This window comes from Nematostella vectensis, chromosome 10, assembly GCF_932526225.1.
Source record: "Nematostella vectensis chromosome 10, jaNemVect1.1, whole genome shotgun sequence".
In the NCBI taxonomy this organism is placed as follows: Eukaryota; Metazoa; Cnidaria; class Anthozoa; order Actiniaria; family Edwardsiidae; genus Nematostella; species Nematostella vectensis.
The window spans coordinates 5,946,654-5,966,098 of record NC_064043.1 but is presented as its reverse complement, the minus strand read 5'-3'; the positions used below and the strand labels follow the sequence as shown (position 1 = coordinate 5,966,098).

The following is a 19,445-nucleotide window of genomic DNA, read 5'->3' as shown; positions in this document are numbered from 1 at the left end:
GGGGGGGGGGGAGGAGGGGGTAAAGACCATGCATCTAAAACTTAAAGCTTGTTCTAGGCATACAGTTATTCAGGGTACTCGATCGGGGTGGTACGGGAGATGGCTGTGAGAGAATGCGATATATTCCACGGATCATCATGCACACTAACACAAACAACTCCATATATTATTCTATCTTTCTACTAACGAACGAGTCCTCGTATGGCTCCAGCCATCACTCCAACTAATAGCTCTTCGCACAATCCACCGAACAGAAGATGTTGTTCTTGGTTTTAAGGAACTGTTTCCCTAGCATATCCTTATTGCACTTCGCGCAGTGGAAGCACTCGCTGGTAGCGTGCCAGAACTGACCCTGGTGCTCAATTCGCTTGGCATCGGCGGCGATGTTCTTCTTGCAAGACATGCAGTGTTTCGCGTAGTACTTATCGTAGCATTCAAGGCAGTGAGGCTGCCCACCTCTCGCCACGTACAGCTGGCCACCGAGATCACGGTCGCACTCTAGGCAGCAGAAGTGGCGCTGGTGCCAGTTGCGGTCTTCGGCTTGAGTGTACGTCTCGGAGAAAATGAGCTAAAGGACAAACCGGGAAAATATTAGTATTAAGGGCATGGTTACAGTACGACAAGATCACATGGCACAGACAATAAAACTAGACACGATACGGATATGATTACAGCAACATACGATCACGACACGGGCACGATCACAACACGATATCACCACGCCACGGACAAGATCCTCAAAACGATATTATCACAAGAAGGACAAGATCACAACCCGATATGATCACGACACCAACACTATTACAACACGATATGGTCACGACAAGCACACGATCACAACACGATAGGATCACGACACGGACACCATCACGACACGATAGGATCACGACACAGACCCTGTCACGACACGGACACGATCACGACACGGTATGATCACGACATAGACACGATAATCGCTTGGATACCACCAAAGCACGACACGATCATGTCATGGCCTAGAATAGAGCTTCCCACCTCATCACAAGCGGCGCATCTGGGCTTGAACTGCTCGGCGTAATGGCGGCCACAGTAGATGACACCGTCCTTGTAGAAGTAGATGAGGTCCACAAGGAGATTGTTACACACGGTACAGACGAAGCAGCCAGGATGCCAACACTTGTCCTCACCAGCACGTGACGCAAACACTGCCACCTCGCCTGTCATCACGGGTTTGCTGCACCGGAAGCAGTTCTGCACATGACGAGAGAGTCAAAGAGTGAGGCTTCATTACAACAACTTTTTCTCCTGTTTCTAATTGTCCAGTTATATATTAAGCTATGTATCACTTTCTAGTTTCGATGGGAAAGAGAAAAAAAATACCACTCAATGGTAACCGCTCTTTCTTCCATTCCTATGTAGCCATTCTTCTGAGTCGGAATGATGCAAAAGACAAACGACTGTACCAGTATATATATAGGTTCCTTGCATAATATAAAACAAAATAAGCTTTAGTATTTTTTGGTAGATGATCCGTTCCTGAGATGATTGAGCAAAGTTGCCATAGATCATGAAAAAAGTAGGAAATTTCGCCCAAATTGGGCAATTTCAGACAAATCAAGAGTCTTACAATTTGCAATATCTCAAGAACGAATTATTTACCAAAAAATACTGAAGCTGATTTTGTTATATATTACTCAAGGAACATCTATGCAAAAAGTCAAGCGAATATAAGCTAACACGACCTTACAATTTGAACTTTGCCATTTTTTGCCCCTGTTATGTGTACTATAGTAACTATTATTGTTATTCACTTAGTCTTCTCTACTCTGTTGCTTACCCATTTGGATGCAGCCTGCGTTTTCTCACGGATATCACCAACCCCAAGGGCATCTTGGTTTCTCATAGCACAGAAGTCCTCCATCTTCTGTCTCTCAGCATCAGACAAGTTGTCGCAGTAGTTTGGGTCATGGTCATGGATGGGTAGCTGATACACCATCTGGGCGCGGCGGTACTTGGCACCCTCAGAGCCAACAATGGGGACAAGTTCCTTGGGCAGAGACTCCATGTATTTCACCAGCTAGATGAGATGAAATAAATATATCAGGAAATTATTGGTTTCACATAACCAGGAATTTATTTTTTGGTTAAGTAGTGCATTCATGGAAATCTTTGATTTTTTATAGGCTCTGGAAAGCTGCCTACCACTCACAATAACACACCCAGGGCAATAAATCACCTAACTGCCTACCACTCACAATAACACAGCCAGGGCAATAAATCACCTAGCTGCCTACCACTCACAATAACACACCCAGGGCAATAAATCACCTAAGGGAGTGTTCCACTGTCCTAGCCTAGTATGAGACGAATTTATTTTTTTCAAAAGCTGGAGAGCAAAATACCGCAAAGTAATGATAAATGGACCTGATGCTCAGGCTAGAACCCCTCTAGCTAGAGAAACTTGAAAATAGCAGAGCTATTCTAGAAAGTAACAGGGACATATCCAAGTGGGTAACCCTAAACTTTTAAAAAGAGAACCCTATGGCTAAAATAGCTACATTCGGCCAACATACATTGCAGACAAGAAACAGTTAAGTAAGACTACCATTACAAAATATCTTTGATGAGGGGTAATCACCCCATGGCCCTAGTTTTACCAATCTTATAGAGTGTTTACAAGGTAGTTTATTCTTGTATAAAGCCTAATGGTTATGTGATGTTTATTACACCACCCTAAGTTTAATATAAATACATTTGAAGATATATACATATGAAAAAAATAACAAGAAATAAAAAAAACACCTTAGATTTGGATTTTTGACAATATTCAATGCGGTAACCTCCAATGGATTAACATGATCATATTAACACTGCCTGTTTAAATGGAAGTTTCTTTTCCCAAGGCTCAAAGTGAAGACAGCACTAAGAGTGATTAGAGGATTAAAAAACAATCCCCAAGGGTACAACCAGGGTCTTTTCAGGAGACACATTTCCACAAGTAGCCAGAACAATAGTTTCACTCTTTTACATGATCTCTAACTATGTTGCATAATGTTTTATCAGTTAATTGGCATATTTATTGGTGACCAGTTAGCTGAAGTACGGGGGAAAACTACTATGTAACCCATGGAACCCCCTTCATCCACTTCTACATGATAACTTGCTTATTTGCATACAATTGGCATAAAAGTTGGGTGAAGTTAGGGGGAGTATACTTACAATACCCTGGCTCATGCCACTACGTGATAACTTGTTTATTCACAGAAATAAAATAGGCATTAGAGTTGGGTGAAGTTAGAGGGGAGTATACTTACAATGCCCTGGTTCATGCCGGGCGGAACCCATGTGAACTTCTTCACAAACTCTGTCTTGGGCTGGTCATTGGCCGCTGTCAGCTTGTTGAAGTAGTCTCTGAGATGAGCTACATTTGAATCCTTGAATAACCTACTCTTAACCTCATGCTCATTGGCAATGTCTTCATACAAGTCATGATCCTCCTGCTTGCACTTGCAGTTCTTGCAGATTTTTCTACATGAAAAAAGGAAATTTTAAGCCGAAAGTCCATGGGTAATTGAATGCAATTTCAGGCAATGCAAACATTCAAACAAACATTAACAGAAAATAAAATGACACTAGTCTTAGTATGCTATTTTCGTTTTTTTAGTTATATTTATCCCTGAATCAATTCTCTACTGATAAAGCTGTATATACAGAAGATTTTTAATTTAAAAAAACCATTGCCAACATATAGGCCAGCAACTTTTAAGCTTCATGTTTTGACCAGAATTGACTGTGTTTTGGTGTACTGGTGCACAATTGTAAATGAAAGTCATGTTTTTGTCGGGTCAAGATTCAGTAGTCTTTTGGCAAGAAAGTTAAGACAGCAATTTAAAAAAAAAATGTGTCGTAACCCGCAGTGGTTCATAAGTATCAAATAAATGACCAAATAGAAATTGAAAATATTTTAGGTTTCAAAACTTGTACTATGCAAGTGGTAACCTGTTTGTAAGTAAAATATTCACAAGCTTTTTGGATACCAAGATTCAGACATTTGACCCATGAGCCACTGCAAGTTACGACAAATGGATTCTTGAGTGAAACCTTATTCGGAAAAGGTATATGACACACCTGCACTGTTCACATTCATCCTATGGGTGTGAGTGTGTAAAAAAGATGGTACCACCTAGGGTTTTTACACCTCTGGAAAAATTTTAGGCTGATCTGACTCTTTACATTTATCAAATCATTCAATTGGTTTTGGAATTGATTGAGATCAGAAATCAGGTCCACATTTTTGGCCAATCTAAACATAGTGACCGATTGCAAAATCATTATGTTCAGATTTGTTTGATTGATTATGCTAGGAAGTAAGTTTGCCAAACTTTGAAAGTTTATTTTCCAGTCAATTCACTTTAGCTGATGTAATGTTCACCATCATACTAATGGCAAGCAGAAACCACGCTCAAATGTCTATTTTTTGTTGTTGTTTTATCTCAATATATTTTGTAAGGGGAATCCACACATTCTATAATGACAATTTGACTGCCCCTTGTCAAATTGTCAAGTGGCTAATGCACTAGTCATTTGAAACACCCACCCCCATGGTCCTGGGGAATTGTGGGGTTAATTTGGAGGGGGTAGCGGAATTGACAGTTTTTAACCCCAAGACTTGTCCACACCATGGGGACTTGGGGAAAAATGAATAACATCACAAAATGTACTTTGCAAAAGTCGTGTCAGTTTTTGGTTTGAGACTCTTTCTCTTCTGTAGCAAGCAATTTCATGTATCAGAGTGTAGCAAAATGACAAAATTGGCAAAAACAAATATGAATTATAACTAATGCCAGATGAAAAGAATTTATTGTTCCATTTTTTTAGTAACTGTTATCTTCAAAGTTATTAGTACAAATTCGCTTTAAATGATTTTTTTTTTAAGATGACTTGATGTCGATTTCAGATAGTTGCCTATAATTTGACATTTGACAGCAGTTTTGTCCCAAGGGGGTGGGGGTTTTCCCTGTTTTGTACAGCATCAAAGTCTAATACCCCACTCTTCCTCGGGACCATGGGGTTGGGTGTTTCAATTGACTAGTGCATAAAGTTAGACATACGCTGAGAGAAGCTGACATGTGTAGAGCCCACAAATGTAATAACTACCCACAAATGTAATAACAAGTTACCCAGAAATGTAATTAAAAGTTACCCAAAAATGCAATAACAAGTTACCCACAAAAGTAATAACATTGATCTTATGGCTCTACCTGGGAAGGGGCTGTTAAAGACATGTCTATCAACTACTTTCTGAGGACATTCAGCCCAAAAATATATTTTCAACAAACCTTGTCCATCGTGTTCGATCTATTTTCACAAATGACAGACAACAATGCTCACCATAAATGGCCTACGGCTAATTCAGTTCAAGAATCGCCAATTGCAGATTAATTTTCTTACTACATCCGAAAAGAGCAGTTTAAAAATGTAACAGATAATCACAAATCTGCTCCAATACCCACTGTAAAACTGTGAATTTTATGATTTCCCCTTTTGCAAAAAGTGGCCACAAGCACCTTATAGTATCCATCCATATATAAGGACGTATTTTCTGAAGTGACAACGAAATGAGTGACCCAAGCTCTTAATCTCAATATTTATTTGCCATGGATGATGGTTACAAAAAACAACCATAAAAAGTTTTGTGAAATAATTTTGATCCAATCAGAGTCTCGCTTAGTGCACTCAACTGGCTTTCCAACCAGACCAAGTTGCGACAGAAAGTCAGGCCACCGCACTAGGCGATATAGAGCATGAATCTGACTGGTGCAGAAAGGTGGTCTGACTGGAGGAACAGAAAAGCTATATTGGAAACAGGATTATTTCCTTGTAGATTAATCGTTCACTCTAAGTATTTAATATATCAATCGTGATGAGTTTGCAATGAAGAGTTACTAAAGCTTATGGCGTAAAAGTAACCATAACAACACATGACATACCTAGATAAACTCTTTTTTCACTTTATATATATTCTCGAAGAGCTGAAAGAGTAAATTCTTGTAGTCCAAAAAAATAATACTAATAAACACTAGCAGCATGCTCACATCAGCAAAACGTGATTTAACTAATTAATGAAAAAAATTGCTAAATAACTAGTTGACAACAGTGAACTACATGCTAATAGGTCAAGGAAACAAGATTGTTGATATGAATTGTCACAAACATCAAATTAGATTTGATGTATACTGTTATGACGTCATCGACAACAGCCGTGTATTCAAAGCAAACTCCGCTTCTAGGCAGTGTTTAAATCTTTACATGACATTATTACATTTGTGTGTAACTTGTTATTACATATGTGGGTTTATTATATTTGTGGGTAACTGTTATTACATTTGTGGGTAACTGTTATTACATTTGTGTGTAGCTTGTTATTACATATGTGGTTTTATTACATTTGTGGGTAACTGTTATTACATTTGTGGTTTTATTACATTTGTGGGTAACTGTTATTACATTTGTGTGTAGCTTGTTATTACACATGTGGTTTTATTACATTTGTGGGCTCTACAACATGCATCTGTACCTACCTCCAGAAATGCAGATCAAGCCCTTCACATTTATCTCCACATTTCAGACACTTTGCCCCCTCATTCCTCTCATGACCAAGTTTGTACTGCAATGAGAATCAGCAATTGAAGTATCACAACCCACAAATTCACTAACACCTTGTGGGGTCTTCCTCAAAACACATTAGTTCTGATAATGTTTAGATTTGTACTTTGTGTGAGGGAAAGAGGAAGTAATGGAGAGGAATAAAACTTTGCAGGTGTCCAACAATCCCTGCATTTTTTTATAGAACTAATGTCTTCTTGGAAGGATATTTGGTAAGGACTTATATCAAATCCCAAGCCTTGCTTAAAAAGACGTAATTTTTACAAATTTATGTCAGGCGGCAACTTTATTATTTTGGACAAAATCTTCAGGTTCTACAAGGTAAAAAATGAGCTTTGAACCTAAACAATATGACTGATTTTCCGTTTAGCCCATGTTTGTGTTTAACTGCGTTGAAACTGCAAATTATGTCATTGAATCTTTTCAAAGATAGAACAAAAACAATAACAATGAATCTCGAAGGCGTAAGTATCGCTATGAATAATACGGATGCAAATACGTATGCAAGCAGAATGCGATAATTTTATCAAGTGATAAGCTACCTGTCACGACAATTTCTCGACACGAAAGATCTGGTGGGAATTGGAAAGCTTAAATTTGACCACAAGATCTCGAATATTTGGAATATTAAATTCAGGATTCCCTTTGAGCCAATCCTACACGAATACATAATTAATTCTTATATGAAACAAAATCCGAATGTAAATAGAAGATTAGTTAAGAATCTAAAAAAAAATAGAGACTGAAGTTGAAGGTGGGCTTCTTAGAAGACTTCTAAAGAAGAACCTGCCCTTTCACAGTTATGAAAATGTAACTCAAGTTGAATTTGGTTTTCGCGTGAGTTTTTAAAGATTCCTTGAGATTTCAGACAGACGTAAAGGACCTTGAATTTGAACATAAGGAAGCGATAGCGACTTATTAGTCCATAATTCCATAAAAGAAACCCTAAATTTATATAATAAGGCTTTTTGAATAACAGCTAAACGTTTGGTCGAAATGGAAAACCACTGCAAACACCCTTAGTTAAAAAGAATAAACGAAAACCATGTAAAATATAGTGAACACAAATCGAACGGTCGATCGCTTGGGTTGTGTGAACACAGAGGGGGATCTAGAACCAAATTAATTCCATGATATCGCAATATAACATGACATCTAGAAAAGAAACAAATAAAGCTAAATAGCACCTCGAACATAACTTCTTCTGCAGCAATCAAAATCCCACAGAGATGGAAAGCGACAAAAACAGACTCTACTTCAGATGACAGCAACTTTACCTTTTTCGGGTAATAGAGCTCTCTTTCTTGCTCAGAATTCAGTGTTTCTGTCATTGTAAGCCAACGCACCAATAAACTAAATCTTGAAGCTCTTTGTGGCGACGCCTGGGGAATTTAGGCCAGAAAACTAGCCAAAAATCCGAGCTTCACAACACCTGAAGTTCAAGACTCGCACGCGACCCTAGATATCGATGGGCTGGCGCCCTGGTACCGCAAGGGACTATGGGGTGGTAGTCATGGCAAAAAAAAAAATCCCCTTCCCACTCCCCCCGAGAATGCAAGTTTGACAGCAAGTTTGATAGAAAACGACTTACGAAATATTACCAGAAGAAATATCACAAAAGAATTATTATGATTGTATGATAATAGATAGTTAATGTCAGACACTCTGGTCTAACTCTGAGAGGCCATTAAACCAAAGTGAAAATTAATTTAGATATCTATTTAAGCGTTTTAGCAGCATGCTTAAATGTAATTTATAGAGTTACGGGATTAGCGAGTATATAAATCGAAATGTCTAAAATGAAACCTTCATATACATCATGCTGTTTATTTTGGCATCAAAGCTATACACTCCTTTTTTACAAGAATTTTTTTTATAAGAACGTTCAGCCTAAAAATGCTTCAAAAATAAGAACGACCCAACCTAACACAAAAATTAAACGTTCTTATATAAGAAAGTCTAAATTCAGACTCAACTGAACCGTTAAGAAAACTAAAAACAGCAATTTCAAAATGTTCCTTAAATTCCAATGAGCAAAACACAATTTTGGATGGTATGGCGTTTATATTCTTGAACCATGTCGCTGTTTGGGCACTACACTTACAGTAGATGGCAAATGTCGCTTTTGATTGTTTACATTGGGCATGACTACCATCGTGTATAAGATTATGAAAAAATATGGAATGCTTTATGTTTTGCAAGCTGGGGTTTGGCTTGTTCTAGTATGCACACAATTGTCTCGAGCAATATAGAATTAAACATCTTTTTTTTTACATAGGTTTTGCAGCACACGACCTCGGGCCTTATCATTTATAGAGGCTGTGTTCAACAGGCGAGGGCAAGACGTTATATTATATTGATTGTAATTATTTTACAAATCTTATTCAAATATAAAAACGCCACGGAATGTCACAATTGTAACAGGATGAGTTGTATTACCTGTATTCACAGCTGGCTCGTATCTGATCCCGGAGATAACAAGCACGTTACATTACGCCGTACTACTAAACTTATTACTTATTCAGCTTTAGCAAATAGAAAGTATTGACTGAACATCCTAGACCGGACAAGGAGACATAACAGAACAGTAGTCAGACATACTACACTAAATCCCAAAACTAATCTGCAAAATCGCCGGCTTTCCAATTACTCTCATAGAGAAACTCAGTATTGTTGAGCTTTTGAAATAAAATAAAAAACGAAGCGAAAGCCACGCGCGGATTTTCAAGCGCCCAGGGGTCGCTACCGAGAAAAGCCATTTAAGTGTACTGGGAAACCATTTAAGAGCTTTTTAATCAACCCAATAACGTGCAAGCACCCTTGTTACATTGCCTGTGTGGAAATGAGTGATAAAGCTTACCCCTTTCGGCCTCTCCATCTTCGCAATCTCCACTCCGTTAGCGTTAGACATCTTGCAAGGAAATGATCCTAAACCCTTGTCCTCAAGAGTGGAGGAATTCGTGAATCACAGGGCCTAGAATAAAGACTAGGGCATCAAAAGAGGGGCCAGCCGATTTTGGAGGCTGAGTTGGAAGGTATCGAGAGGTAAAGATGTCTTTTGGACAGGAAATGGTCAAGCTACGAGTGCAGCGCTACGAGAAAGAAATAGCTAAGCATGTGACGTCACCGGATTGGGATGGGTTGGAGTCAACATAAAATAACTCATGTGAAACCCAATCGTATAATTGACCTCAGTATATTTATTAGCACGCATCGGAGTTTTCGGCCATGAACGCACTCTTCTTGATTCATCGCCGTTTTTCATCAGAATCTGTCATTACTTTCTCTGTTCCTCGGATTATATTTGTCACTTTTGACGTTATGTTGACCGAATGCTGTATCGAATATTTTATTACTTGATAATTATCTGTTATGTTTACGCTGGTAGTAATTTGATTTTGCATAATAAGTCACTGTCTTGCTTCCGATTGGTTACATGTAAACGCGGGGTTATTATGTGGGTTTCCAGGGGTTCATGGGAGATAACGCACCGTTTTCAGATCATATGGAGCTAGTGGGGCTTTCCGAATATTGGTGTAGACAAAATATCTTCCTGAAGGTGGATTTGGATTACTGGTGGATACAGGGGTGGTTCCGTGGATTCAGTAGAATTAGCAGAATAATGCTTGTCGTCATCAGGTTAGAATTTACAAACGTAAAGAAAACAACGGCCAGCCTCGGATGTGCGTCGGACCATCTGCTGGTGTGCGTCGGATCATGTGGTCTGCGTCAACAGTTATTATGAAATAAAACCTTTAAAAAAGTCGACAACAACGCATATACCACCTGCCTTCTTCAGGTTATAGGTTATAGTTTATAACCTGAAGAAGGCAGGTATTTGCCTGCCGAAATATCGTTTTAAAACAACTCTCCTTTTTCTTTTAAAGTTTTATCAGGTTTAGACACAGATTCTTGGAGTTCTGAAGTAGGACGGGGGTTAGAGGAGATAGTAGAGGGAGTAGAATCCTGTCTTCCCGGTGACTCGCTGTCTACCTCAAATCCTGCAGTCCTGTTTTCGTCCCCCATTCTTGGATAAAATTCCGGTGACCTAAATCCCGTTTCCCTGTCGGTTCCTGTTTTACCTCTTCAGTATCCTGGAGGCAATTCTCCCTGCAATTTGCACAATATTTTTTTTTCTTGCGTTGCGAACTGTAAAAAAAAAAATACGCGTGAACATCCTCTTTTTGCATTTTTCAATTAACCCTTTTGTCGCTTTGCCAGTTGCAATATAAAGTAGAACTGACAGGCTCGTACACAGGGGGGTGGTGCAGGGTGTGCGTGCAGCCCCACCACCCCCCCCCCCCCCCTCTTGGCGGCCAAAAGTGGGTCATTTATTTCTTATTGCAATCTTCAGATACTCATATCAAACATATTCCCCACATATAGTGTCCTTCGTATGCATTGCCTTATATGGGCATTGATGCCCATATTTAGAGGAGCTACAGTTTTCCCGTTCCCTGATCTCCAGAAAACATGGTGAAAATATGCTGATTCATGTCAAATTGAGACTTGCGGCCAAAATTTGTTAGAAAACCTTGATCGCTTGGTCAAATCTTTTTTTCTCACTGATCTCGAAAAGCCCTTAGACCCAGGATCCCAAGAGGTCGGCCGAGTGGGTATGAAGGACACCCAAATTTTGATATGATGCTTCTCATTGATACTTATGACTGCGCACCTCCCTTAAGACAATCCTGGTTACGCCAAAAGCAACTCGCAACATTGGCGAAATGCAAGCTGCAAAACCATTTCGGGAAATTAGCCAATCATGGTGCTTCATTTTTGCCGGGAAGAGAAGAAGGCGACCATTGTCAACTACACTACAATTTAGGGCGCATTGCAATTTAAAAAAAAAAAACGAGTATGAAACATCTATCTGCGACCTTACCACGACTCTTTGCGATGCGCGTGTGAGACCGAGGATAAAAACACTTTGCCATCTTGTTTCCAATTTTGACGCCTGGCCTCGGTTTCATTCGCGCGTCGCAAAGAGTTGTGGGAAGATGTGGAGAAGGTGAATTCGTCATCATTGCTGTGCAAGAAAAAAAATTGCCTCGTAACATGGCCTTTATAAAAACTTTGGTATAGATTTTTATACTAAATTTATGGAAAATGAGTATATAGATAAACAACGCTAGGACTAAGAAAAATAGGGGACTTGAGCTAAGAAGTCACGTGACTTTTTGTATGGCAAATTCCAGCCAAAATAAACCCCAGAAATGGCTGCGGCCTTCACGCCAGACAAGGACGAAAATATAAAACCTTTCAATGGAAATAAGCCCTTTCTGGCAAAGAAACTTTCTGGCAGATTGGTAAGCGCTATAAAATGTGCTTTCTGTTTAGTTATTTTGCCGTAAAAACCCCGAGCGCGCGCAATCTTCCCACCCAAACAGTCTCGTGATTTCTTAGCGCAAGTCTCCTATTGTAAAGATAGATGATAATCTCTCGATTTAGTCGTGGCGCTTTTTCGGGGGAGGTGTTTGTTCGAAGGAGGCGCTTATTCACATCTTTACTCTTTTTCGGGGAAAGCACTGTTGCGAATGAGTCTCGAATCAGTGATTTCAGAAATGCTCGTTTGTCATATTCATCTTTTATCAAAGTCTTCAACAAGAGACTATCAAGGTCTCTCGACTTCAATAACAATCCAATGTTCGCGATAAAATGACAAACTGTGTAGAGGTCCCAAGAAAAGACTGCACATCTCTTGGACGATTCAACTTTTTTTAAAGTAAAATCAGCATATCAGAGAAATACTATTTGCTGATAAAAAAGTAATATAGCATGATTCATTTACTTAATTGTTCGAGATATTTGCTCAGTTGTTCAAAGTTTTTTTTTAGGAAAAACTCATATCGTTGACAAATTTTAAATAAAGTACTGTGGAATAACTGACATTAAGATCAAAGGTTTTTTGGGGGGTTATCTAGGTTTTCATTATAAAGCATACCCTTTTCCCTTCCCTTATCCCCCCCCCATATAAATGGTTACGTACTTATATACTAAGTACGAAAAAGAGTATTTGTAAACAGAGCGAAAAGAATTGCCCATGCTCTGATCACGTGAAACGCTCAAATCATCATGCTCTTATTCCAATGTGACTTCTGGTACAGGCTACTTTTTAAAATCACCTATATGGGCAAATTGATTACCTTTGATTGCCTTTTAAAAGATATCCCGGTGGGGAGAGAGGACTTATTTTAAAATCTCTTTTCCCCATTTTTTATATTAGTTCTTTTTGGGCCTTACAAAGCTCTCAGATGCAATAACTAATGTATCCGTCTCTACATTAATAATAGAATTTTGCCCCTTTTTTCATTTAAACTAAAAAATCACTACGTTCATATTTTTATGCTTTTTAGTAGAAGAGAGGAGGGCTAAGCTAATAAGGTGGCTAAGCAACGGTTACTGGATCCTTAAATGCAACCTTGAGAGCGTGGCGCAAACAATATTACTAGCAAATAGATCTCAAAAGACTGCAGTGGTGGAGTCAACACAAAAATCACCTTGGTCAAGTTTGCGCAAATAGACCACGTTTTATGTGATCAGGGCCTATGGTTTATCATGCTTGAATCAAGGGGCGCCCGCAAAGAACAATGGGTCTTCATGGTTGAAGGGTATATAAATTCCCTCTTTTAACCAGGGCAATCACAGTTTTACTGCAAATTCTCAAGATGAAGTGGATTCTCGTCTGTGTCCTCCTCGTGGCGTACGTTGCGTCCATCAAGGCTGACGAAAATGAGAATGAGCTCATGGAAGACAAGCCCTTTCGCGTGAGTATCAGCAACGTGATTATTCCTATTCCTTGCTGTATCTTTAAGACGATGTGAGCCAACAACACCTAGATTGTCACAATGAAGTCATAAGAAAAAAACTCTCGCTCAATTTACAACCCCTTAAACTGCGACCACTGCGCCACCTCGTCCCTGCATTTTATTGAATGCCTAAATAAGCATTGCGCATAGGGTAAGGGATGAGTCTCATGTTTTCGTCCACTATGTAACCTTTTTCCACTGTACGAGATATCAGGTATTCCTATGCACGCCTCGTTTGTCACGGCCTTGTGCGTTGCGGTTTCCTTGTATGTTCCTTTTGTGCGGGTTGATTCAATAAATTTTCTACATGGCGCGCCGGTAATACCGGTACAGTTGGTACAGTTTAATTGTTTTCATTTTTCATGCCAATTATTTCATTGTAAGTGCTTTATTTCATATGTTAGTACAAAATAAACAATAAGATCTCCTGTATTAATGCAGAGGCTTATAAGTAGGGCTCCCGTGAGTGTAAATACAAAAAACACTAAAAACTAAATTATTGTAAGTTTTGCTGTACCTTTCGGGGTTTTATTAAGTATGTAGCATTCTCGGATAGTGCTAAAATATATTCTTGTATAATGATTTCACTGAGGTGACGTTTTACGAAGTTATCGCAAATTGTGCTGGCTCCGCGGGCAGGCGGGCTACACCACAGGGTACCCGAGCGATGACCAAAAAAACTGAGTCGCATAGTTATATACTATTTCTCTATAACTATGGAGCTCCGCGCGCGGCCTGCGGCCGCGCTGGCTCCGCTATAAACAAACAAAAAAAAAAAATCAATTTCGATCCTACGCTGAGTGGGCAGTGGAGGACATCCTCGGAAACCCAGGGGGCATTTTCCTCTAACGTTTCACTCGCGAGAAAAATATATAACCCCTGGGGAACAGTAAGGAACCAACTTGGCAAAAAAATCTAGGCCTATAGTGAGCTGTGATTGGTCGACCTCCCGAGGTCGACCAATCACAGGCGCGCTTCCCAAACAATGCACCAAAAATTTACATAAATTGTTCTGTGTTGGCTAGAGATCAAATATGACTTCTAGCGTGAAAAACTTCTTATTCGAAGGGCTTATTCCCGACATCTTTTCAGCGGTGAAATACGTTTAGAGCGTCTTCATTGAAGCCAGAACAGCTTGGGTCCTAGAGGGGTTTTACAAACGACAGCATGTTTTTGCTCAACTACCTCTTCAGGGTTTGGAAAGAGTTAGATTTTTCAAGCCATGCCGAAAATGTGCGAGGCAACCCATTTTTCTTCCTTAAATATATCTAAACACGTAAGATTTCCCACAGTGATTTGTCTCCAATTGATCGATGACAGCTTTAGACATGTTAATCCCCAAGGGACCAAGGCGCCGTGACGGCTTTTTTGCCAAGTTCGTTCCTTACTGTTCCCCAGGGGTTATTTTTCTCGCGAGTGAAACGTTAGAGGAAAATACCCCTGGGTTTCCGAGGATGAGTGGAGGATGATGTAGGGGTGATTCTGTGGGTTCAATAGACCCACCCTTTTTAAGTAAAATGATGCTTTCCCTCAGGGGTAGAGTGTTAAATGCTTAGAACACATTTGTTTAGTTTCCAAAAATTGATCATTTTCCGAAAAATCCTGGATCAGCAGAGAAATAGCCAATGCAGATACTAATAAAATGGGTTGGAATTGTAACGAAGGTAATTCGTCCCGATCTATCCCCCTGAAGATCTCTTCCACCCTGACTATATTTCTACTTTCTATAAGATGAGTGATTGTAATAAAAGTTGACCGTGTTTGCACTAAATCCTCGCAGGAAAAGTGCAAAGCAGAATTAGATACGTGCAGTAAAAAGACCAATTAGATTGAAAACCTCAAGTGTGTAACTGCCTTTAACAAGTGCATCCGCGTACACCGCCCAGACTCCAGCGATGAAGAAGAGGAGCAATTAGACGCCAGAAAACCACGTCCCTCGGGAAGACCCTCACGTCGCCCCCGTCCCTCGGGAAGACCCTCACGTCGCCCCCGTCCCTCGGGAAGACCCTCACGTCGCCCCCGTCCCTCGGGAAGACCCTCACGTCGCCCTCGTCCCTCGGGAAGACCCTCACGTCGCCCTCGTCCCTCGGGAAGACCCTCACGTCGCCCTTGTCCCTCGGGAAGGCCCTCACGTCGCCCCCGTCCCTCGGGAAGACCCTCACGTCGCCCCCGTCCCTCGGGAAGACCCTCACGTCGCCCCCGTCCCTCGGGAAGACCCTCACGTCGCCCCCGTCCCTCGGGAAGACCCTCACGTCGCCCTCGTGATGATGATGTGGAGTTTGAGTTGGATGCTAGAAAGCCACGTCCCTCGGGAAGACCCTCACGTCGCCCTCGTCCCTCAGGAAGACCCTCACGTCGACCTTAAAGATATTGCAATGAAATTATAAAAGGAACTGAACGGAAATGGTGTATTTTCATTAAACAATAACGAGCATTGAAAAGTTGTTCTTGCTGTTTATTTTTAGTGCAATGAATAAGGCCACCATAGTTCGTGGTTTAGTCCACTGAGCATAATTTAGGGCGATGCTAATGAGCAATATCTGACATCGCGCGAAAAGCTGGATCAAGGAACGTACGCTTGGTTGCATAATCCCCCCTCCCATTGCCCTCAACTCCCCACGCGCGCGAAGCAAATCGTGCATGTCCTCCTGATTTTTTGTGAGTTTCAGGAGATACTTGTAATTGGTCATTTGTGTGTAGACCGGTCGTCATGAGAAGGATTTGAAAAGGTTTTTTAAGTTGCTTTTGAGTTGCAGGAGATACTTGTAACTGGTTGTTATTGTTATTGTAACTGGTTGTTAAGTTGCTATTGAGTCCCAGGCTTCCGTCAATCAAAACTTTATCCTTATCCAATTAAAATCGAACCAGACCCTATGAGATACATTCCAACGCCCGACGGTTACAGCTCATGTCGGATATTGGCCTGACGATATCAACCGGACAGGAGGCCAGAGTACAGCCGGAATTGTACAAAGAACAGATGAAGGAAAACGGCGCCTATCCTTAAATGGAATATATCTCATTTAGGAATCCTTCTTAATGTAAAAATGTATCCCTGATAATCAAAAACACAATATATTTGGAATCAACCAAATTGCGCAGTAAGGTGGACGTCGTCCAAGACGACATTTCCAGCTCTCTTCCAGATATTGTTAATTAACTGTATATATTGCAGGGTAACACTTTTCCTAAATAGAACTGTTCGAAGTCTTCAAGCATGTGCGTCTTCTGACATTTCTAGTACATATGGAAGACTTAATTGCCAAACAAGGGAGGCAGACTCGACACTCCATCATCCAGCATTGCTGTTTAAAAACTTACACACTTAATCAAAACGACGCACAGATATTTGTGAAGCAAGGGAGTGAAGGGGGGGCTTAGAGACAGTAAATGGGTAAAGCAGGGTGTGAAGGGTGGGCCTTGAGACAGTAAGAGGTAAAGGGGTGAAGCAGGGGGGTGAAGGGTGGGCCTTGAGACAGTAAAAGGTAAAGGGGTAAAGCAAGGGGGTGTGAAGGGTGGGCCTTGAGACAGTAAAAGGTAAAGGGGTGAAGCAGGGGGGTGAAAGGTGGGTATTGAGACAGTAAAATGTAAAGGGGTAAAGCAGGGGGTGTGAAGGGTGGGTATTGAGACAGTAAAAGGTAAAGGGTGAAGCAGGGGGTGTGAAGTGTGGGCCTTGAGTCAGTAAAAGGTAAAGGGGTGAAGCAGGGGGGTGAAAGGTTGGTATTGAGACAGTAAAAGGTAAAGGGGTAAAGCAGGGGGTGTGAAGGGTGGGTATTGAGACAGTAAAAGGTAAAGGGGTGAAGCAGGGGGGGAAGGGTAGGCCTTGAGTCAGTAAAAGGTAAAGGGGTGAAGGGGGGGTGAAAGGTGGGTATTGAGACAGTAAAAGGTAAAGGGGTAAAGCAGGGGGTGTGAAGGGTGGGTATTGAGGCAGTAAAAGGTAAAGGGGTGAAGCAGGGGGGGTGAAGTGTGGGACTTGAGTCAGCAAAAGGTAAAGGGGTGAAGCAGGGGGGTGTGAAGGGTGGGCCTTGAGACAGTAAAAGGTAAAGGGGTGAAGCAGGGGGTGAAGGGTGGGCCTTGAGACAGTAAAAGGTAAAGGGGTGAAGCAGGGGGTTTGAAAGGTGGGCCTTGAGACAGTAAAAGGTAAAGGGGTTGTATCGTTTCTTAGCTGAAGGAACAATGAAGAACAAAGAGAGAGCACCGAGACATATGAGACGACTATATTCTTTATCTCAAAGAACAACAACTACAAGTCTACGAAACTCGTACAAGCGTGTCTACGCACGTGGTGTGTGACATCACCGGAAGTTGTATAAACCGGATATCGTTACATCTCTCCTTCCAAAATTAAAAAAAAACACTAACAAAATGTCACTGTCCTGGATAATAAAACTATTGAAAACGTACAGGCGGTTTCACAACCCTTCCTGAACGCGTGCGTTGCTCCGCTGGGACATCGGGGACATCCTGGGCAGTATTCTCAGGGGCTTTCTCTGAAGGTTGTTTCTCCTACTGCTGCTGCTTGTGTTTCGTAGGCATCGCTGGTTTAGTAGGTCTGCTTGGGTAAGAGCAGTGCATTTCTATCTCTTCTTGCTGCGGTGGCTGCTTCTGCTCTCTGGTTTTCCGCAGGTGTCGTCTGTTTCGTCGGTAAACCCGTCCGTCTTCAGTACGTACCTGATATGATCAAATATCAACTTTTCCTTCAACTCTTGCTTGCTTCCATTGCTTGGCCCTTCCTACTGTCTTTGTAGGTTGTAGACGCACAACATCTCCTTGTTTCAGCTCTTCTAACTCCTTTTCTCCACGGTTGTAATTCAGGCTTTGCCTTGCCTTTTGTAGCGTGAGCTTCTGGCGTACATCTCTGGGCACTGATGGTTTCAAGAGTCTGCTGGAAGTTGGTAGGAGTGTCTTGGTTCTCCTATTGAACAATCTTTGAACTGGTGAATAACCAACTGTTTCGCTTGGTGTATTCCGCCAATCCAGTAGAGCCAAGTACGGGTCTTTGTTTGATTCTGTGGCTTTCTTCATCAGATTCTTTGCCGTCTTGATTGCATTCTCTACTCTTCCATTGGATTGGGCATAGCCTGGGGAGCTGGTCACATGTTCAATTCCATAACTGTTTGTAAACTGTCTAAACTCATGCGAGTCGAATGGCGGGCCATTGTCACTCATAATCTGGTCTGGAATACCATGTCTGGCCAAATGTGGTTTGATCTTCCTCATCAATTCTTTCGCAGTCTTGCCTTCCAACCTGTCAACCTTAAAGAAGCCTGAATAGTAATCAACTGTTAGTACAAAGTCTTTCCCATTCAGTTCAAACAGGTCTATGCCTACTTTCTCCCATGGGCGGTTGGGGATTTCATGGCATATGATTGGCTCTTTGCCTTGCTCTGATAAGTGACTGTGGCAAATCTTACATTTGGCAACATACTCTTCTACTTCTTTATTCATTCTAGGCCAGTATAGAACTTCTCTAGCCCTACGGAGACATCCCTGGATCCCTATGTGACTGGCATGTATCTTAGCCAACATTTCTACTCTGGAACTATTGGGTATGACTAACCTCTCTCCTTTGAAGACCAGGCCGTTTTGTAGTGACAACTCATCTCTAAAAGAGTAGTAATCTCTGATGCTCACAGGAACGTCATCCTTCACCTCTGGCCAGCCTTGTCGGATTATAGACTTCAGCTCTCTCATAGCTGTGTCCTGCTCTGTAGCTTGTCGTAGTCATGCTTGGGTAGCTTCGGAGACAGGTAGAAACTGTATCATGTCAATACTTTCTACTTCTCGCTCAGTCGTACCTCTCATCTCTCCTAGTAGCATCACATCTCCTACATCATCTCGACTAGCACTCCTCTTCTGCCCTCGGAAGGCTCTGCTTAGGGTGTCTGCAAGGTACATTTCAGCTCCTCTCTTATAGTTGACTTGCAGGTCAAACTTCTGTAGTCGCAACATCATTCTTTGTAGGCGCTTGGGGGCACTAATGAGGCTTTT

General features: G+C 41.2%; 3 protein-coding genes across 4 annotated transcripts; all 3 read right to left on the bottom strand.

Moving 5' to 3' along the window:
• Window positions 1-104: 104 nt before the first annotated feature.
• Window positions 105-9,779, bottom strand: LOC5521981 (testin). Of its 2 annotated transcripts, none has more exons than XM_032367112.2 (6): window positions 9,506-9,779; window positions 6,561-6,646; window positions 3,294-3,507; window positions 1,817-2,056; window positions 1,015-1,230; window positions 105-568 (listed from the first exon to the last, which is right to left on the bottom strand). In XM_032367112.2, exons 1-6 carry the CDS (start codon window positions 9,554-9,556, stop codon window positions 224-226), a joined length of 1,152 nt encoding a protein of 383 aa, XP_032223003.1. In that variant the 5' UTR covers window positions 9,557-9,779; the 3' UTR covers window positions 105-223. The 2 variants fall into 2 exon arrangements, with proteins under 2 accessions (XP_032223003.1, XP_048589278.1); XM_048733321.1 differs by lacking the exon at window positions 9,506-9,779 and adding an exon at window positions 7,923-8,127.
• A 5,499-nt stretch (window positions 9,780-15,278) lies between these two features.
• On the bottom strand, window positions 15,279-16,364 carry LOC125573156 (ATP-dependent RNA helicase DDX42-like). The gene is made up of 2 exons (XM_048733506.1): window positions 16,358-16,364; window positions 15,279-15,814 (listed from the first exon to the last, which is right to left on the bottom strand). Exons 1-2 carry the CDS (start codon window positions 16,362-16,364, stop codon window positions 15,279-15,281), a joined length of 543 nt encoding a protein of 180 aa, XP_048589463.1.
• A 1,770-nt stretch (window positions 16,365-18,134) lies between these two features.
• Window positions 18,135-19,148, bottom strand: LOC125573155 (uncharacterized protein K02A2.6-like). Its single transcript, XM_048733505.1, has one exon. The coding sequence runs from the start codon at window positions 19,146-19,148 to the stop codon at window positions 18,135-18,137; it is 1,014 nt and encodes a 337-aa protein (XP_048589462.1).
• Between the last annotated feature and the right edge of the window lie 297 nt (window positions 19,149-19,445).